The sequence below is a fragment of the Alligator sinensis genome, unplaced genomic scaffold, assembly GCF_000455745.1.
Source record: "Alligator sinensis unplaced genomic scaffold, ASM45574v1 scaffold916_1, whole genome shotgun sequence".
NCBI classification, from domain to species: Eukaryota; Metazoa; Chordata; order Crocodylia; family Alligatoridae; genus Alligator; species Alligator sinensis.
The window spans coordinates 462,067-483,291 of NW_005842874.1; the positions used below are offsets into that span (position 1 = coordinate 462,067).

Sequence of the window (21,225 nt, forward strand, 5' to 3'; positions counted from 1 at the left end):
CCCCATAAAAAAGAATTGGTTTGAAAACTGAGTAACTGAAGGAAGAGAAGTTTGAATGGAAATTGGCACCCAAGCTTAAATGTTTGTTGTCAGTACTGCCCGTGATATGTCTTGTGGTTAGAGTAGAAGTAAGTTTATGAAAGTTAAGCTTCAGGATGTAGTTTTTGTTTTAAATAGCTTCTACCTGATTATATTAAGCCCTGATTCCTTTACAAATTAGTTATACTAAAACATAAAACTTGAGCATACTAAAATTTAGACCACAAAAGCATACAAACAGTGTTATATATTTAACAAGGAAAAGTAGTTTTTGTAGGTTTTTTGTGGTTTCTTTAACTTTATGAACTGTTTAGAGAGTCTTTCTGCTGCATCTGTTCAGTGCAAACAATCAAGATTGACACCCCCTCTATATTAATGTTACAGTTCATTAACTTCATTGTTTGCACCTTTACACTTCACTGATTTAAACAGAATGATTTAAATATGGTTCAGTAATCCTTTTGTCACCCAGTGTTGCCTAGACCATTATGAATTTTGTCTTGGGTTTTTCATATTTGGCTTCCGTTCTTAATTGTGGAAGAGCATAGTGATGACTGAAGCACACATTTACTACGCATTGCAATCATTTGTGTAACTGTGGCCCCTGATAAGCACAAATGAGTGTACATGTGGAAAGTAATGTGTTTTCAGGTTTAACTTGTGCCAGGGGACACTTCCAAATTTCATATCAAGCTGCAATATGCATACTGCCTACATAGTTCCAGAATGTATTTATTTCTACCTGCGGTAACATTTACAGGCCTGTGTGCTTTGTTGTAGGGGCAAGTAATGGCTTTGCTTTGCAGCCTTCTGTTCAGCAAACAAACTAAATCAGTCCTGATAGCTCTAACTAATGCATTAGTGTTAAAGAAAAGTGGAGGTTGTGAGAGGAGCTCTTAAGTACGTGACTTATTAGATGGTTGCTAATTGTGGACGAATTTTACCAGCAAGTGCATTATTTGCTATTGATTTACTGGCATGTTTGAGCAGCCTTCAGTACTGTGCTGAATAAACAGGATATATCAAGTTAAATTTCTTTTAAAATGACAGAGAAGAACATTAGTTTTGCATTTAATTGACACAGAGCACATTTTGTCAAAACCTTGCATTGATGTCTTAAAAAATGCTTTGTGTGGTGTTCTTTTTAGAATTTTAAATTTACATGTTTTGGTTTGCAAAATTCAATTGCATGTGTTTGAGGAGGAAGAAGATATTGAAACACTGGATTAATACTTTTCTAAAATTTGTGGGAAATGAAATGCTTTTACCAATTTCAAAATGCTTACTATTGTTTTTTTGGGTTTTTTTATATGTGCCTTGCAGCTCCTCATCAGCGACTGGAACCCTTGACTTTGCCAGGGATTGTCTCATTTATACTTAGCCTGTTATGCGGGGCTTTGAATTTAATTCGAGGCTTTCATGCCATAGAAAGCCTTCTGCAGGTACTGTACAACATTTATAAGTCCAAGGAAGAGTAATTTGAAATATCAAACTTGTCAAGTTTATACAAAATGTCAATCAAAATAACACCATATAAATTGTTTATGAGCCAAATTCTGTTTCACCTTATTCATATGAATATTCCTATTGATTTCAGACCCAGTCTGCATGTTTTATAGCCATTATTGAGTGAGACTTTTCAAAGGCGCCTAAGGGAATTTGAATATGAGTGGCAGACTTCCTTAGGTAGGCCGGCAGTAGTGAATATGTGGCGATGGAGTGCTGTTCTCTAAATTCCTTCCATGACTTTACACTTTAAAAAAAAACCCACACTTTTATGGGTATCAACTATGCATAATGCTTGAGCAGCAAAGTTTTGAAAATCTAGCCCATTGTCTGCAGGGGTCCACAGAGGAGGGATGTTTTGAAGGATTTTTATAGCCAGAATGTTTGTTCCCTCCAGAATAAAGAGAGAAATAATGTACATAACATTTGTTTCTAAACAGTTTTGTCCCTCAGTGGGTTTCCCCATAAACGATGCTTTTATTTGATCTCGCAGTCCATGACCTTACAGTGAATAAGATTTTTTTCTCTTTCTCCCTTAAGCTTTGTTCCCACTGATAGTAGTTACTAAATAGAGGACTACGTCATGAAAATGATAGGTCTTCCTTTGGAGTAGATTGTTACAGTTTGTTCAACGATTATGGTGCCCTGGCAGCATATGCTAGCCAAAGGTTTGCCCCAGTTAATGTTATACCGAGGGTCCACGATGGTGATTGTTCCAGTGGAAAGGGATGATCCGGTGGTGGTTTGCCAAAGGAGTTAGGGGGGAATCCTAGAGTTTTGCCCTGCATAGATCCACTCAGTATAATAAGTTTTGGCATCTAAAATTTGGATGAGAGTTTCTTCAAAATTGCAGCATTATCAGTATTTAATGCACTTGAATACAATTTAATGCACCAAGTTGCCTTATATCTTTTAATGTACTATATAGTTATGTTTTGTATGCATATTTGCATATTAGTTTAAACACTGACAATTAAGACCTAGGGCATTTCCTGAAGACTAATGAATGCATTGGGGGAGGTAATGAAAATACCCTGTGAAAAGGTCATTGTTGTTATAAGAAATTAAAATGAAAAAATGCAAAGAAGAAGAAAGATGTATGAAATTTAACATGGCATTTCTAGAGAATTAATGCCTGTTGATTCAAATTGTATTTCACACACATGTAAACAATCTCCTGAATTCACTGGGTATATAAATATGAATGAATGTAAAATATAGCATTAGGCAAATGATGTTAAATAGAATTTCACCACTTGTATAATATTTCTAGTTCTTATCTTTGTTTTTAAAAGATGAGAGCTGTGGAAGCATGTGCCAGTGTTGGAGGGACAGATGGCAGTTCATGGTGAAATGTAGTGACCATGCTTTATTTTGAGTAAATCCTCAATGTAAGAAATGAAGAGTACTTTAACATGGAATAAATCCATGAAAGACAAGGCAGGAGTCATTAATGTGTTATGTGGAAGTTTAACTTCCGAAAAAAAGAAACTTTAATGCAAAAGCTTCCTTCTGAATTTAAAACACACTTTAAATAAGTGATTCATTTTGGAGTTGGCAAAACTATGTGATAATCTGTAGGTATGCTTCACTGAATGCTAGCTGAGGGCGAGCTGAGGGTTTTTATATTTTCTTGAAGTGTTTTGTCCTTGTAGGTAGGTTTTGTGTGTCGAACTATAGGCTTTTTCTTAGCCAAGGCTACAGATGCAAGAACTGCCGACAGAATATGTTGTCAGCAGAGGAGCTGTAGTTCTGAGTGGACCAGCTGCCTTTGGAAATAGGCTTCTCCTTCCAGAAAAAGTTGTTTGCTGACTGCCTCTCATTTGTCTGGGAGTGTTTCTGATTATGACAGATGCTTGTTTGAAAAACCTGAAAAATGCAGTCTGCAATAATCTGACTGACATTTATTTTGCTCAGCTTTCTAGAAACTATTAAAACATGTTTGAATAATTGAGAGACATATGAGCGTTTGGGGAAGAAACCCTCAAAGTGGAAAGATCTGTCATTTTAAATGCATCTTCCACTTAGAGAACTCAGCCTTCTCCTAATATTGCTGTTTACACATAATTGTTTTCTACTCATGCTTTGCTTTGTTTTATCTTCCACGAATACAGGTCTGACTGCATTGTTTTCTAGGTATGATTTTGGCACACTCTAGTGGACACTTTGTATTTTCCATTACCTTTTGACAAGTTTGAAGATGCAGTTCTACAAAGTTGATATTGGTTATAGTTCCTAGTATAAAAGCTGGGATTTTCAAAGGAGATAAAGATGGCCAGAGCTACAGAAGAGTCTCTGTTTGGCACATCAGAAATACTGGCGGTAGTTGTCTGCTGTGCTAAATAGAAAGGTTAGCAAGAAAAATAACATTAGAATTTTCTGGACCTGGTAGGTTTCAGTTTGTGGATCTTATTTAACTTGAGAAATAAATAAGCAATGCCTTCTAGTTTCTTCAGTTTGCTTTTAATACAGGAGGTCATTTAAAATTTGCATATCAGATTATGTTTAATTAGAACTAGACTCTTTTTTTTGGAAGCAGTACATATTGTGTGAACTATGCAGTTGCTAAGACACTGGCTTGTTGCTTTTCTTCCAGAACGAGGGGGAAGATTTCAGTTACGTCATTGCATTTTTCCTTGGAACAGCAGCCTGCTTGTACCAGGTAGGTTCATCCAGTTGCATGTTTCAGTTAGGCACAAATACCAGATTTTAAATGGTGTATATTTGTGGGCAGCAAGACTAAAAATAATCCCTTCTCTCTCTTACGCTCGTAGTGATGAGCCACTGTAGCATAGATTCCTGCCTGCATCCTTTGTTCTACAAACAGCGGCCGAGACATTGTCTTTTTGCAGTTAGAAAGGTTGGGATATGCTTGTCTCCTTCCCGGAGATGTTAGAAGTGCTGCGTGACCCAATTTTATAGAATCATAAAAGTTAGAGGTGAAACAAACATTTTTAGGCACTCAGTTCACATTTTGCTCATGCAAATGTAGGATTTTTTCTCCAGCGCTGCATCCAGCTTATCTGTAAAAGTACGATTTGGGAAAGAGGTAGTTAGCTGTGTTAGCCTGAAGTCAGGCAGAAGGCATGGTAGAGATGCATCTTGTAAACTAACTGAATCAGAGATGCGTAACCTTTGTAAGAGCTCATCAGATGCATCTGATGAAGTGAGCTTTGCTCATGAAAGCTTAAGCGACTAGGTCCCATTGCTTCCCCAGCATGACTCCTCCATGGCTTAATACAGTTTGCTATCTGGAAGATTTCCCTGACATGCAGCCTACGCTCTCCCTTCCTCTGCTCTGTTCTACAGTCCCATAATTATGCTCTTTCTACACCCCCCCAGTGATTCCTGTTCTTTGACATTTATACTCGTCTTATAGTAATCTAGCACCATGTCCTCTTGCTCTTTGTGGTGTTGTTCAGCTAAGCTATGTATAGTTTACATTCTTAATCTTTCCATGTGAGCCATTTGTCAAAGCCCCTTCGTAGTTTTTATGGCTCTTTGAATTCATACTAATTTATTTAAGTCGATCACTTCATCATTACCCAGTGCCAATGCTCTCTTCCATTGCTGGATAGCCTAATTTATCTATTTTGGCTCTTAAGGGCCTTGCATAGATAAGCATATGATTTTTGCTGTTAGCCAGATGCTTACATTTATTGAACTTCATGCTGTGACACCCTGTCACTGTGCTGGATTTTACCGCTACCGTTTCAACCTGTCCTTTGTCCAGGTCAGCCTTAATTTATGTTCTGTCTTTTGCGAGTGCAAATAACTAGGGACCTACTGAAACTGAGATGGCAGGCAGCCCATTTCATGGGCTGATTTGTGGGGTGGGCTTATTATAGCGGGGTCCCACCCCCCACCTCTGGCCGAGGGGTCCGGTGGTCCTGCCCCTCGCCGTTGATTGGCTGAGAAGGCTGTCTGTTGTGTGGACCTGCCCCTCTCTGCTAATTGGTTGGAGGGGCTTTCTGTCATGCCGCCAGGTTTTTTTTGCTGGCATTTTCCCCTGGTCCAACCTTAAGTAATATGTCAAACCTTGCTAATTTTGTGTGTGAGCAGTCTGGTTCCATTTGGACCTCATCCTTCCTTTTATATGTTCTCCTTTCTGCAAAAATAATAATAATTGAAAAAACCCAAAAAACCCTCCTCGTTTCCGCCCGTTTCACGTACTGAGAACTGCTCGTCTTTGCACCTTCTTTTCTGTGTATTGAAGTTCCTGACTTGTTGCCCATTTGCATGGAAGACAGGAAATGTTTCAGAGAGAGCTACCATAAAAGCTCAGGACATCAATCTTTTGCTTGAGTTACACATTTACAAGTCCATACGATTGGACTTGTATGGAATTAGGAATGTTTTAGTCATAAATAGTAACCTAACACCAAGTGTATAACAAGAAAGAGAATGTCCTTTACTCCCTGTTGCTTGGCAAAGGACAAACACAAAGGGCTGCACCCAGAAATATGTTGTACTGGAAAAGGAAGGCCTCACTCTAGATTTGGAATTTCTTTTCTAGTTTTGATTATCAAGAATCAGAGTAGGAGCATGCAAAGATAATTCACAGCATTTTCATGGGTGTCAGCAACAGAGGGGTAATCTTGATTGGCAAATTAAAACTGAAAATACTGTACAGTGCATGCTGTATTAAGCTTTAACACAAAATCACTAATAATCTGTCTGAATCTTCATACATGGTAAGATGTTGAGGAAGATGTACAAAAATAATCAAGGTCCTACAGTTGCTTTGTAATCGGCTGTTTCAGCTATAATCAAAACTGTCCATCTCTGGCCATTCTTACAACCCAATTGCAAGTTTTTAGTTTCAGGCAAGTGTGGTCAACACTGGTGTTCATTCTTTACATGCATTTCAAATAATGTAAAACTTCAAGATGCCTGCAAAGAGTCTCTCTAAACTATGTGGACTTTCTTTTTGGGATTTGTTATAATAATTCTGATTTTTGTACATTTGGGTATAGCGTGTATCTACTTTCAGATGCGCCTTTCTAAGTAAAATCTTTAAGGTTTTGTGTTCCCTGAAATCAGTTTACTCATGAATCTAAGTGTCATCTGTGATTTATCCAGTTCCAGCAGGATAACTACAAAAATTGTAGTTTATCGCTCTATATTGCAAAATAAAAACAAAATGTTGCACTGATAAAAAAGAGTAGCAATATAATATTTTTGAGGGAAAACTAGCTGTGGGATTAAGGGCTTCAGTAGAGCATCCAGGAAAACCAGAAATGTCTGTTTCGGTAAATCTAGCGTCTGAAAGATTGTTTTGGCATTATTTTGCATTTTCTATAAGTTGAACATGAATCTCAGTTTTGTCCAGAACAAAAGAGGACCTGGAGTCTCAGGACCTGGCTGTGGAGTCATTTCTTAAGTGTTGCAAAAACTTGTGGGCTCTCAAGTACCACAGGGAAACTGTGCGCTTTGTAATTGCCATAGAGAGCAGTTCCCTTCAAACAAACCTATTCAAGAGTTTCCTCTGCTGTGGTTCATAAATGGAAAATTTCTTGCTGCCTCAAAACGAAAGACTAATAGAAAATTCAGCTCCACAAATCCAGTAAGGCAAAGAATCTTCAGCAAAAGCCTTCAGGTTTTTTGGCACCATCATCAAATAGCACATTGCACTTGCATTTTAAAAAAAAATATAATTGCTAAACCTTTGTCCCCCTTAGCACTTTTTCATTAACCTTTTGAGGAAAGCATATCCTGACTGTTTTGGTGTTTTTGAAACTACCATGCTTGGATCCTTGTACTCTGGAAACTTAAGGGGTAGCTTTGTGAAACAAATTGAATTCTTTTAGGCAATATACTAGTACTGATTGTTTTTTTAAATGTTAAAACCTACAAAAATAGTCCATAGATGTATTGCTGTCACTGAGCAGAGCATGAATTCAGAGGAACTCGAGATGGATTATAAAACTCTCTGCTGTTTTGGCCTTTGTTTCGTATGGAGGGGGAAGAAATCTTACCTGATCCAGGCCCATACCTTAAAGGTATTGATTGATTACCACCACCTTTGAGGATCTGAGCCAAAGAAGTTAGAGTGACTGGCACTTTATAGATGACTAGCATAGTGAACAGGTTAGTGAAATATCCAAGAGCACAATAAAACAAACCCCCTAATAAAGGGGGGTAGTCACACGGGCTAGGGACAGATGTAGTCACACGGGCTAGGGACAGAAGATACGCATAAATTGGTTTAAACCTGTAACAAAACAAGTTCAGTGCGCATAGACCAGTTTCAAAATGGCTGAAACTGGTTTAAGATAAACCTGGTTGAATGTAGCATCAGACTGAACTGATTTGGTCAAACTGGTTTATGAAACGTCTGTCGCACACCCCTTCCTGTTTCAAGTTAAATCACAGTCCCCCAGCATGCTTTGCAGCCCTGGGCTGGGCTATCTGCTCTAACAGAGCAGGGCTGGCCCCGCCCCTCTGCTTCCTAGCTGAAGCAGTGAGGGCTGGCTGACAAGGAGATGGGGGAGGCAAACCCAGCAAGGGATGCAGCCCAGTCTGCAGGGGGGTGGGGTAGGACTGCCTCCCCCAGGCAAACCTCGTGCTGGGGCCAGGGAGGGGGGTTAAACACCACTTCCCCCACTCAAACTTACTGCTGGCTGTGACTGGACTACAAATCCCAGAGGCACCTGGAAGCAGGAAGAGGAAGTGATAATCAACCCTGCAGAGTCCTGGTACTGTGATTCAGGACTGCAAATTCCAGAGGAATTCTGGGGCAGCAGGAAGAGGAAGCGAACACAGCCCATACTGTCTATTTGCCAGAGAGCCGTGCTCTAGCGCTGCCTGGCTTCTGGCCTGAGCCACTGCAGGCACGTGGCTGCATTTCCTGAATCAAAAGTAAATGTGTGTCCAGCTGTTTCTCAGTTTCATCTCTGCAGCTTAAACTAACCTGCAAAGACTGAATCGATTCAGCCTCAGGCTTTTTGACTGTCTGGACTTAGCCACAGTGTCTTGGCTGTTCCTGTGAAACTTAAAAATCCTTGGTGTTATTTGTTGGGGTCAGAAGTGCAAATGAAAAATAGTGAGAACAGGGCTTGGATTGCCTTATATAAACAGTGTCAAACTCATCTGACCCCAGGACTAAATGAGTGGCGCAGGGCCAGTTCACTAGCCGAATCAGTGTCCACGGGCCACCCCCTGCATCTCGCACTCGCTCTGGGATGCCGACCTGAGGAGTCACCATGTACAGTTTGCTTCCCCTGGCCCTGTTTTGGGGGGGGGCTAGATTTTGGGGCTCTATAGGCAGGTTCCCACCTGTGGGCCATATCTTTGACATGCCTGCTATAAACGGGTCACAGTCCTGCTTTCACAAGGAGTTGTCTGTCTCGGGGCAGTGCAGATGGGGTGACCTGCAGATTGAATCTGGCCCATGGAGCCCTTTTACAAGGTCTGCAGACCTGGGGGGCTTCTGTGGCTTTGCAGTTCAGTGTTTGGGCAGTGGGGGGGGGCTTTGCCCATGTGGCAGCTGGGCAGTGGGAAGAAGCAGCAGCAGGGAGAAGTGGCAGCAGCTCTGTTGAGGGTGGGGGGTGGTTGCACCTGGGCCGGCAGGCGTTGGAAGTGGCCCATGCTTGGAGCTAAGCTCCATTAAAGCAGCCCCTTGCTGCAAAACATGGCCAGCCTGTGCTGCAGAGAGAAAAAGGCCAAGCCACTTTTTCATCAGCCTTGATGCACAATGTAAAAAATATTTGGCTAATGGAAATACTGGTAGATTAAATCCATAAGAAAAAGGCTGTCCAGAAGCTGAGAGAATATGTCACACAGTAATGCGAATAAAAATAATGCCTTTGAGAGAATGCTGAACAAGTGTACCTTAAAAAGGTCAAAATTAGACCATATTGTACCTATTGTATAAATAACCTTTAACTGACTGGAAATATTTCCATGACTCACTCACTCTCTCTCTAGATTATATATAGATATCTATCTATATATATCTATATACACACTGTTTTTAAAGAAACGCACAAATACCTTCTTGCGAGTGTTTTCAAACCTTGGAATTTCAGTTTTCTTCTCGTTCCAATGTACAACAAACAAAATTGAGTAGCGAGGAACGTGCTCCTGACAAGGAATTTTCTTTATTGTCCCAGCTGAGAGCAATGCAAAGAACAAACAAAGAGCATAAAGATTTTTAAAAGCCTTCCACTTAGATCAGCATCACGCTGTGACATCTCAAACCAAGGCTCAATACTGATCTAAAATCATCAGCCTCTTGCTTTTGATGGCAAGAACTTAGTGCGTTCTTATATTAGTCTGTCTGCAGAGGTGCCCAGCTTCCTGGTTTGCAGCAGAGCTGTTGTAAGTTGTGGAGCATCCTGTTCCTCTTACAAGACTGGCATTTTGTGTGTTGGGTTTTTATTTCCCCTTTCCCTTTTGCTTTTGAAACCTTTCCATTCCATCCTGGCATGGTTCCTTGCGTGTCTCAGCACCTACTTTTAAGTGGCTTTACTCTGTTTTCATATGGCTGTATGCTGCTTGGCATCTGCATATCCTAGGCGTGCCAGGGGATGCTCTGCCCTGATACTTCAAACAGCAGCCAGGCAAAAGATCCTGTGGAGCATCATAGATCTGAAGACCCTAGGCAGTATGCCCCTGAGATGAAAACAAAGCAGCTTTCTGGAAGAGGAACAGAGACAAATGGGGAAGAAGAGTAGATGGTAGGAGCTGTGAAAATCAGTGGAGCAGGGGACAGAGTTGTGGAAGAGGGGGAAGGTATTTGTGAAAAGGGGGCGAGTTTAGCAGACGGGAGATTTGGACCTTACAATGTTCTGGAGCAAAGAGGGATTGGGGATGGATGATTTGCTGGGGTTACAATTTTACTCTTACTCTTTCCCTCTGTAGTCAAAAGTAAATAGGCATTTTAATCCCACTGTCTGGCCACATTTAAATGTATTCACTAGAAGCCTTATTAAAGGGTAGGTTGAAGAGAAGGAAGTTGTATGAAAAGCAGCTCCCTGGACCACTTAGACTTCCCTGATTTAATGCCCTCATCGCTGGGTAAAAAGCTTGAGATCCTTGTGCCAGCTGGGCATAGCTGCAGTCCCCTGTTCTCTGAGCAGTCCCTGACCCTGCTCCCCGCGCTCAGAGCAGCACGGGTTGGAGGCATTGGAGTCTAGTATACCATTTTTACTTGTGCTAAGAGTATTCCTCCAAACAGGAGATCTGCCTGGCCTGAGTGCCCCAAAACCAGCACGTTAGGCCATCTGTAGACCAGCCAGAAGTATTAGTCTCCATTGCCATGGACCTGTCTCAGTAGTGCTTGTAGTCAGCCAGTGTGATGAAGAAATCTCCCACGAGAGATTAAAGGAAGCAAAATCTCACCTCTCCGGATGTTGAGCAGCTTTCACACCTGCTCAAGTTTGTACTGCATATACGTACTGGAAAAAAAAAAGTTCTTCGTGTTTCATTTCTGCATCTACTGAGACGGTTTGGTGTGGCTCATTAGCAGAAGCTGTTTTCTCTGCAGTGAACCCGTGTTTCTTTTTTCTTCTTTGCAGTGTTATTTATTTGTGCATTACACGGGCTGGCGGAACGTCAAATCCTTCCTGAGTTTCGGTTTAATCTGCCTGTGCAACATGTATCTGTACGAACTGCGCAATCTCTGGCAACTGTTTTTTCATGTGACAGTGGGAGCATTTTCAACGTTGCAAATACGCCTGAGACAGCCGCAAGGGAAGTCCCCTGATTACAACGTGTGATGCACATCCTGGGATACCTCAAGGCAGTCTGGTTCCAACTCAACTACTTTTCCCCTCTCAGGAATGCAAAGCTTTTGTCCAAAAGAAGCGGTTTTCTGGATTTTTTTTAAAGCAACACAAGATGCCTGTGGACATTTGTGACTTGAAAGTTAAACTTGTCCTCCAGGAAGAACTAAAAATGCAAAAGAATTCAGCACTAATGGAGGAAAGAGGGTCCTACCCATGCAATTAAAAGTTTGAGGACAAATAAAAGTTTGGAGAACTTGACTGATGGCATGAAGTAGTCTCATTCAAAAATATGATAATGGAAAAGATGTATATAGTGCGTGTCCTGCATATCAAGGGAGCGCTCTAGTTCCAGAATTGGTTTTGCCTTTGTGAGGCAGTAGTATAGCTAAATAAAAAGATGCTATTACATATTAACAAACTATATTTGGAATGAGTGAGTTACGAAATGCCAGAATATTGGATTGCATATTAAATTTGATAGGATGTGTGTGTTCATTTTCTTAATTAAGACCTAACTTAGAAACCATCTGTTTACAGGGATTAGTTCATTGGCCCCAGTGGCCCTTCATCTAGTGCTGTGTTAATTATAAATACTGGTACATTGGTTTCTCTGTATAATTTGCTTTTAATGATCTTTTGAAAGTAACTTGAATAGGCAGGTTTTTAGTAACAATTGAAAATTCTGCCTCTTACCCCACAGGTCTTACTCTCTTTGTCTGTTTGCTTGCTGAAAGGTTGAAAAGAAGTCAGACTAATTGACAAACGGGGTGATATGCAACCTGCTTGACACGTTACTCTCCTTTTATGAGATCGATTGGTGGCTGAAACTTGGCCCAATACATAGGCAGCTAGTAGCAGTCTTCCTTCCAGTAATGCACACCAAGTTTAGCTAGGGAAAAAAAAATCCATCTCTAGTCTGGGGATTGTTTTTGTTTTTGTTTGGTGGCTTTGCATTTTATAGAATTGGAGTGAAACCCAGCTAATCCATATTAATAGCTGCTGTAGATTCCTGGAGTTTACAAATGTAGTCAGCAAGCGAACATACCAAAAACATGGAAACGAGGACAAGGCCCATACATTTTATTTTGACAATTATCTTGTGAGTTTGAATTATTTATGTTGCTGAATAGCATAATAGTAAATGCACTTTAGTATAGTCCACACATGTAACAAGGTGTGGTAATATGCCTCTTCACTAAAGCATTTAGTGAAGTTTTTATAGACAACACTGCCATGTTACTTTTTGGAGATGTATGATATTCTTGTGAACAAGCAGTTCTTGACTTACAATTTTTTGAGTTGCAGCAAACGGCACTTAAGACCATTATAAATTTCAACCTGTTTTGAGGTTCGGATGCTGATTTTGATTTTACAATGCTCGACACGGCTGCCTCCAGCTGGTAAGTCTGTTGTGGTGGTGGTGGAGGGGGGGCAGATCAATGCCCCTGCAGCGAGGAAGAGGTTGGGATTGGGGCTGGGACGGGGCTGCCCAGCCAGGACGTGGGGGGTGGCTCCCCTCGTCCAGTGGCTCTTGCGCTGTGCGCCACTGGTCTAGGAGGGCATGGGGGGGGGATGTGCCCCTGGATCTGCACAGGGTGTGTGGGGCCGGGGCTGCACCAGGTTGCACTTTGGGCCAGCCACAGAAGGTGCTGCAAGCAGGGGCTATGCCCTCCCACCACTTCCACAGCTGGAGCCACTGTGGTGCCTCCAGACAAGTGGTGCGCAGCAGCGGGAGCACCCCCGGCCTTTCCGTGCCTCCTGGACAAGCCGTGGCTTTGCCCCGCCCTGGCCAGGTGAGTGGCAGCAGTAGTATGGCATGGTGGGGGGTGCCTCCAGATCTGCGCGAGGTGGGCAGGGCCGGGGCTGCGCTCTGGGTGGGGGTTACAGCAAACTTTAGGGTGGCTGCAGCCCCCCCACAACCCCCACTCCGCCACCCACTCTGCCCTGATTCGGGGGCACATGCCTCCCCGTGCCGTGCTGCGGCCACTGCTTGCCCAGCTCGGACGGGATGGGGGAACGACGCAGGTTGGAGGTGCAGGGAGGCCGGGCTGGCTGCCCCCATGCCCTCCTGGACTGACGATGTACAGCGGCGAGAGCCGGCAGACGGGCAGGTCCTGGACCGGCGGTGCACAGCAGCAGGAACAGCCCCCTGTCCCAGCCCCAATCCCTCCCTTGCTGTGGGGGCATTGATCTGCTGGAGGTAGCTGTGTCGATTGTCGTAAAGAAACCAATCCCCCGTTTATAACGTTCCTATGGCAAAGCTGGCACCGAGTTACGACGTTTCGACTTAAGACGCGGTGTTCAGGAACTAATTGTGTTGCAAGTCTGAGGATGGCCTGTATCTTGAAATGTTGCTTGTGGCAGATACCTTGGAGCAGGCCCCACCAAAATAGTTTTCCTTGCTAATTAATTTGGGAACCAGACTGATGACAAGGCATCCTGGTTTTCTCTGTTAAAAAATCCAGAATTCTCTGATAAACCCATCCAACATTTTCTGGTTAAAAACCCCAAAATCTGCATTTTTCCACAAAGGCCATTTTATATAAAATGATATATAGGTATCAATTGAACACAGTGTTTTATGACTATATTTACCATTTTAAAGCAGTTTGGAAGCTTACCAGTGCCCCAATCATTATTATAAAATAAATTCTAAATACCTATAGATTTTGGCATTTGATTTTGGTTTTTTTGATCATGGAAAATCAGAGCTCCCCCCTGCCCCTTTCACTCATCAGGATGTGGGTCCAGCTGCGGCTGTCCCTCCCGCTGCTTTGTGATGCTGAGCAGCCCTGATACACTGGTGCCCTGCCCGTGCCCCTCACTCCTGACCTGCAGCCCCCTGGCTCTGTAGGTGCCCTGTGCCCTGCTGTAGGTGCAGAAATCTGGGGGGTGGGGAGGCTTGTGTCCCCCCATGCCTCCCCCACGTGTTGCCTATGGGCCTGATGCCTCGCCACCCTCCAGACTTACCTGCAGGAGCTGCTCTCCACCACGCTGCCTGGCTGCATTGCTGGCCGTGTCCATGTGTGCGTGCACATGCACGTGTCCCCCTGCCTCTGCTCGCCCTCCTCCTGCTCCCCCCACCCCAGCCCCATGCAGCTCCTTGCAGGCTGCAAATCCACCATCCTGCGAGAGGAAACTGCGGTTTCCCAGGTTCTTCTTCCTTAAAGGGGAAAAGTTGCGTTTTTCCATGGGAAATGGCAAACCCAGATCCCTGCTGATGACAGAGAAAAAAATACCCAGGCTGGAAATTTATTGTTTCTTTTTAGAGAAGGTAATCTTAATTAAGAGGATTCAGGTGCCTAAAACCAAGATAAATTATAGAGAATAACATCATAGTCCTAAATGATTGGCAGTGGTATGTATTGTATGACGGTGCTGTTTATTATTAAAGTCTGTTATGAAAACCTATGCAATTAAGAGCGTAAAGATGGCTTAATGCACATCGTGTCTAAGGTTGATGGTATGTAGTTGTATTTTGTCTTTCAAATCCTTTAAAATTTGTCCAGAAAATAGAAAGGAAATGCATTCATCTTGCCTTATGTGCTCTTAGTATGACACTTTGCTACTATTTGGGGGTAAAATGCAAGAGGGTGTTTGCAGGAGTACATGAATTTCTATCTGGTTTGTTTTTAGAGAATATTGAACCCTTAGTATTGAAATACCCAGGCTACTCATTACTAAACCGAGCTCTTTTAATAGTTTTTCAACTGTTAGTTTTTCAAATCCGGTATTGGTGTGTTTAGGAGCGCTCCTTTCTCTGTTGGCACGCTCCCGTGCTCCTCAAACTCTGGATTAAAAAAAAAAATTACACATATAATGGCAATATATATTTGGGACCCAGAGATGCCAACTACAGGTTCTTCCATTGTCTTCATAGGATCATGCACATGTGTTTATGCTCTGAAGTTATAGCATGAAGTTCACCTCCAAGCATTAGGCAAGCGCTGCTCAAGTGCCTTTGGACCCAATGTTGATTCCTGGAAGCTGCAGACGGGTCCTGTGCTGCTCTGCAGGGGAGTAAATCCCACCCACGGGGGATCAGTTTAAGGATTTGCTTCATGCCCTGGAAGAGAGCCCTAGGGAAGAGGTCATGGGGAAATAATTATAAGGACTCCTATAGGAATTGGTGGGAGTACTAGCATGAGTGCAGAATATTTAGATGAATTAGGTCTGCAGTTTAGCTGTATTCGGGATACTACTTGTATAGTGTTAGCGTTCTCCATGCAGGTTGTGGCATGAAATAACAGCACTATGAACCTGCGCAGTTGGGAAGTCTAGGATACTCCACCAAAATATTTTATTATAGCGCCTCAGCTCGTAAGGCAAAGGTGTTTAAATGCACACCAAAGAATATTTGTATTCCTTGTGTAGATACAGGCTTCTCTGCCCCGTCCCTGTCTGCTGATGTGCAAGTCTGCGAAGATTTGCAGTTGTCTCTTCTTTTCTCCCCCTCTCTTTTTCTCCCACCTTTGCAAAGGATACATATTAAGGAGTGAAATCTTCCCTTGCTGTAACATCTGGAGCTATTATTGCATTACCATTGGCATTAAAAAACTGCTGATTTAACATGTAACAAGAATATTCAACTGTCTAATGGCAGAGAGCTTGTTACTGTGTATATTGATACAGATCCCAATTCACAATGAAGAGCTAATGCCTCCTCACTAAATATGACAATCCTGTCAGGTCTCTGATACAGCCAAACATCAGGAAATGTTCAAAGTGGGCTTTGGGTCTGTTCTGCGCTGGGCACTACTGACATTTGAACTTTCTTTACCGTAACCCTTGCATTCACAAGATGTACCAGCAGTGGCCAGCTGAGACGAGAGCCCGACACCACTGAATTCCCATGCACCATCTCATTGCCTGCCTTGGGGCTGGGATTTCATTTCCTGGGCCTGATCCAGCACTCGCTCAAGCGGAGCCTTGCCATTGAGTTCACTGGCTGTTGAGTCAGGTTTCTGAGGATGTTTTCCGCACTGATAGACACTCTCATGCAATGTCCTCTTATCAGAGGCTTGATTTTTATTTATTTTTTTTTTTTTAGTAGGTTTTTTTTTTTTTTTAAATACATGTAGTGGGAGCTGAGCCAATTCAGCACTTCATTTTTAAGGTGCAGCTGCAGTTAAGACCAGAATTGTTCCATGAGCTGTACAAGGAATTAAAAACCTTTTCTTTGAACAATAGTGACTGATATAATGCAGTAGGTTTTGAAACACCTAATTTTTGGTTCTGTGTTTTCCCTTCTAATATCTGCAAACGTCCAGGCTCATGCTGTCTGCGGTTTTATTTTGTTAGTGTGCATGAATGATTTCAACAACTGATCAGACCCTACCCCCCAGAACAGACTTTTAGGAAGTGGAAAATACCACCCAGGCCCCCTCCTTCCAGACACCCACAAACCGGGCTTGCTGTCAGGTTAATAACAAAAATGCAAGGTTTCGGAGATGACACGGTATCGTTGGTCGAGGACTACGCCTGTAGTGAGAAGTGAAACTGTTTCAATCCAGTAACGTTTTTGTCTTAATTGGTTAGTGCATTGATTTTTGTCTGTATCAAAGGATTGCCTGGAGCTAGAAGGCAGCATTGTTTTAAAGTCAGCCAGGTTTCTTTTTAAATGCGACTTGTTCAACAGCCACTGTCGAAGCTTTTTAATCTGTCAGTCTTTCTTTATGAAACAAGTGATGAACATATGTTGGGGTTTATCACCTTTCAGCCCCTTGCACTACAAGTGGTGCTGTGTTTTGCGTTCCTGATGGTAAATGTTCATATATTTTTATTTGCTGTCTAAATACCAGACATATGCTCCTTTGGCTTGGCTTTCAGTGAGCTAAGCAGTATTTTCACATTGATGTAGCTGTTGCACATTGCAAAAGTCTCTGGCATATGAATGCTGGTAACATTAATAGTTTTGCATAACTGGATGTGTTGTGGAGGGGAATTTTTTAAAATTGGGGTTGGGATGGTGTGAGAACAGGAAGGTGCAGCTGCTGGAGGCGGTGAAGCAGACTCTAGATATTAGTGTGGGGTTGTGTACCAACACCAGGGCATCTGTCTCACAGCTGCATCTAGCCAAATATGCACACGTTGTGATTTCACACCGGCCCCCACAGCTCGGGGATCCCTGTGAAACTGCCTTGCTCCATGGACCAGCTTTTTATTAATCATCTTTGCAAAATTGTTTTTAACTCATCTCTTTGTTTCCCATTGGCCTTTGCTGTCCTAAACTGCTCCTGAACTTCTGTTCTGTTTTTCTACCAGATCCTTCGCTAATGCAGTGGTCCTGGATTTCATAGACATCAGGGCTGGAAGGGACCTCGGAAGATCGTCGAGTCCAGCCCTGCTATGTCGATCGTACTTGGATTTGTGTTTAGTAATTGAAGGCTAGAATCAATCAATGACACCTATACAACAGGCACGGTAATGTCCAACTTTCAGGGGCTGGGCCCCAGCGTAATCCATAAACTGAAATTAGGCACCCAGGCTCCTAATGTAAGTAGCCCTCCTATGGAGCAGCAAGATGCTTGGCCCTTCCTATGGGCCAGGCCTAGGCAAAGAGCTGCGCCTGGAATCCCAGATGCCCGAGTCAGGGTGCCAAGGAGACAGCTGCCCCCCAACCCACTCCTGCATTTAGCCTTTGAAAGACCTGAGAAGAGCTCACACATCCCTTTTAAAATGGTGGGGAGGTGACTACTCTTAGTGGTTAAAGCACTTACTTGGGGTGTAAAAGACCTGGGTTCAAACCCCTCATCTCCCTGGAGAAATGCCAGACTACTGGGCTATTGGTAAGTTGAGTGGAGGAGTCCTGCCCTAATCACTGCTTGTGCTTTGGCAGATATAAAATGTGCTTTCAGAGCAGCAACTGGATTGCGCCCCTTGCACGACGGAGGTTTGACCTGTTCAGCACTGCTAACACAGGTGCTCTGGGCATGCCCAGGTGCAGAGCATTAGATGCCCAGAGAACTAACAACAAAACCTTAGGAGTGTGAGGACTGTGCGTGTCTCCAGGACTGGCTGATTGCTAGGCAGGGTGTGGGATATTGCAGTTTATGGCCTTGGGCATCTGCTGCCACTGTATGGACCAAGAGCCTTCTGTGGAGCCAGCCCTTTGAGCCATTAAGCATGCATATATATGCTTCAGAGTTTAAAGAAGGGCTCCTTTAGGGACAGAGGGTCGAATGAACATTTTGCTAGTGCTAATTAAAAGTCTCTCCGGGCAATTATAGCATGTGCACACTCTCTTGCTCTTTCTCATGTTGATACATAACTGGATTATGGAGTAGGGGGGCAGCTTTTATGATGTTAAGTAAATGCATCACCCCTGTGGGCAGCAGGCACAAGGGTGGCTTATGCTCACTGTTGCAACAGAGACACCAAACTTGCCAAGAGGCACGAGGCCTAAACCCGAAGTCCCCCTGCACCATGCACAGGGAGAGTTAAGTGCCTGATGAGAACAGGTGTCACAAAAAGCAGCAACTGAGCAGGGAGCCAAGAAATGCAAAACGGGGTTGTGGCTCAAGTGGGTCAGTCGGACCCCTTTAGAGAGGTAGGTGGAGGGAGCGGCCTGTAGCTGCTACGTGGTACTATCCAACATTGAGGTACCTGGAGGAGGAGAGCATCCACACTGCTGAGGTACGTGGTACTCTGAGGGGTGTGCAGGGGGTGCCCCTGCCCATCGAACTAGTTAAAAGCTCATCAGAACGGGAGCAGGAGCCGAGCGTGCAGCGAGTCGCTGTCACACACGTTTTCTCTTTCTCTCAGGATGCTTACAAGATTGACCTGCGCAGGGAAGGCTTGTGAATCCCCCTGGACGTGGGCATGAGGTAAGTGCCAAGCAGCTTGGGGCTGTGAAGATTTGGGCAGGGCTGCGTATAGGTGGTAGCCAAAATTTGGGCACCTTACGACGTGCATGGTTAGGGGGGGTAACGAGGCAGCTGCGAGAGGCTATGCAGGGATTCGGAGAAGCTGGAACTTGGACTCAAGCGCGACCTTGTGAGACTGCTACTCCCCCGAGGCAAACCAATGCCACTCGCTCAGAAATAATGAAAATTATAGAGTATATGTTACTGTAAGAAGGGACATAATTAAGACGCAGAACGTGTAGGCGGAATATCCTAGGATGACATTCAATAGCACAACCTTTGAAGGGAAGTGGGAGCAGCTTTGTTTCTGGGTACGTGCAAAAAACAAAAAAGGAAGCGCACACAGGAACAGCCATTGTTTGCTGCTAGATAAAGCATTTCTGGCGTTACTCTGGTCATCTGGAACATGGCGCTGAACCTGCCTTCAGAGGCGAGATGTGCCAGCTCAGCAGGGACCTGCCTGGACTTTGGTTTTAAACGTTTCCTTTGCAAAAGTTCTTAAGCCGGCCTGCACGGATGAGCGTGGGAGTGAGGAGACAGGGGCAAGGGCTTGATTTCTTTAAGCCATAGCTTCTCACTAGCTAACAAGTGCCAGTGTAGGATCATGGAGTCATAGTCATAGAGAAGTCAGGTTGGAAGGGACCTCCAGAGGTCATCTAGTTTAACCTCCTGTCATCCCTATCCACGTCATACTCTAAACTTGATAGAAGACCTACCATCAGCCCTGACATAACATAGACTTATCACCCTAACCTGCCACAGGTAATGCAGGGGAACCACGGCAGCCACTGTCATAGAAAATGAGGGTTAGAAAGGATCTCAGGAGGTCACGTCTAGTCCAACCCCCTGCCCAAAGCAGGACCAGCCCCAGCTAGATCATCCCAGCCAAGGCTTTGTCTAGCCAGGTCTTAAAAACCTCCAAAGACAGAGCTTCAAACTCCTCTCTGGGTAACATGTACCACTTTTATTACCCTCCAGGTGAGACAATTCTTCCTAATATCTAACCTAAACCTCCCTTGCTGCAACTTGAGCCCACTGCTCCTTGTCCTGTCGTCTGCCCCCACTGAGAACAGTCCGGCTCCATCCTCTTTGCAACCCCTCTTTAGGGAGTTGAAGGCTGCTATTAAATCCCCTCTGAGTCTCCTCTTCTCTAGACTAAATAAGCCCAGTTCCCTCAGCCTCTCCTCACAAGTCCTGTGCCTCATCCCCCGAACCATTTTCATTGCCCTCCACTGGACCCTCTCCAATTTGTCCACATCCTTGGTACGTGGCCAAAACTGAACATAGGACTCCAGCCGTGGCCTCACCAGTGCTGAATAGAGGGAAATAATCACGCCCCTTGTCCTGCTGGCAACACAACTACAAATGCAGTCCAATATGCCATTAACCTTCTTTGCAACAAGGGCACACTTGTCCTGCTTCTATGAAATGTAGATATGTGTTTAAAAGATGCCAGGTAGAGGGTCAGGGCTCCCCCTGCAGAAGAAGGCAGAAACCCCTGCAGTCCATATCCATCAGGCCGCAGGGTAAAATTTCTTCCCGACACCTAGCAGGAGAATGGGCACACCCCTGTTCACATGCCCAGGCAACACCCAGTGCTTCTGGGGAGGTTGAAGAGCACCCTGACAAATACAGCAGAGCCCAGGAGCATGGGAAATATCCATGGCATAAAATAGGTATAGCTAGATCACCTAGATCATCCCCGACCAGTGGCTGTTCGACCTCTTTTTGAACATCTCCAGTGACAGAGCCCACAATTCCCCCAGGCAGTCTCGTTCACTGCCTCGCTAGTCTAAGTGAAGAAGTTTTTTCTGGATATCCAATCTAAACCTACATTGCTGCAGCTTCAAGCCAGTGGTCTGCATCCTCCTCTGCAGCAAGAGAGAAAAGGTGCTTATCCTATTCTTTACGGCAGCCCTGCGAGTTATTTGAAGACTGATATCAAGTCCCCTCTAAAGCACCTTTTCTGCAAGCTGAACGTGCCTAGCTCCTTCAGTCTCTTCATATGACTGGCCTTCCAAGCCCTTGATTATCTTTGTTGCCCACCTCGGACCTGCTCTAATTTTTCCACAGCCTTTTTCAAA

At 43.9% G+C, this 21,225-nt stretch overlaps 1 protein-coding gene across 7 annotated transcripts in view; it reads left to right on the top strand.

Moving 5' to 3' along the window:
• The window catches only part of SEC22A (SEC22 homolog A, vesicle trafficking protein), a 40,134-nt gene that overhangs the window by 14,303 nt on the left and 4,606 nt on the right, over positions 1 to 21,225 (top strand). For 4 of the 7 annotated variants that reach the window (XM_025191960.1, XM_025191962.1, XM_025191958.1 and 1 more), the window contains 3 exons: positions 1,363 to 1,481; positions 4,142 to 4,207; positions 11,067 to 13,805. In XM_025191960.1, coding sequence (XP_025047745.1) covers positions 1,363 to 1,481; positions 4,142 to 4,207; positions 11,067 to 11,267 — 386 coding nt within the window. In that variant the 3' untranslated portion in view covers positions 11,268 to 13,805. Of the gene's footprint in view, positions 1 to 1,362; positions 1,482 to 4,141; positions 4,208 to 11,066; positions 13,806 to 17,540; positions 19,103 to 21,225 lie in introns of those variants that run through there. The other 3 variants (XR_003091826.1, XR_003091825.1, XM_025191963.1) reach the window with 3 other exon arrangements.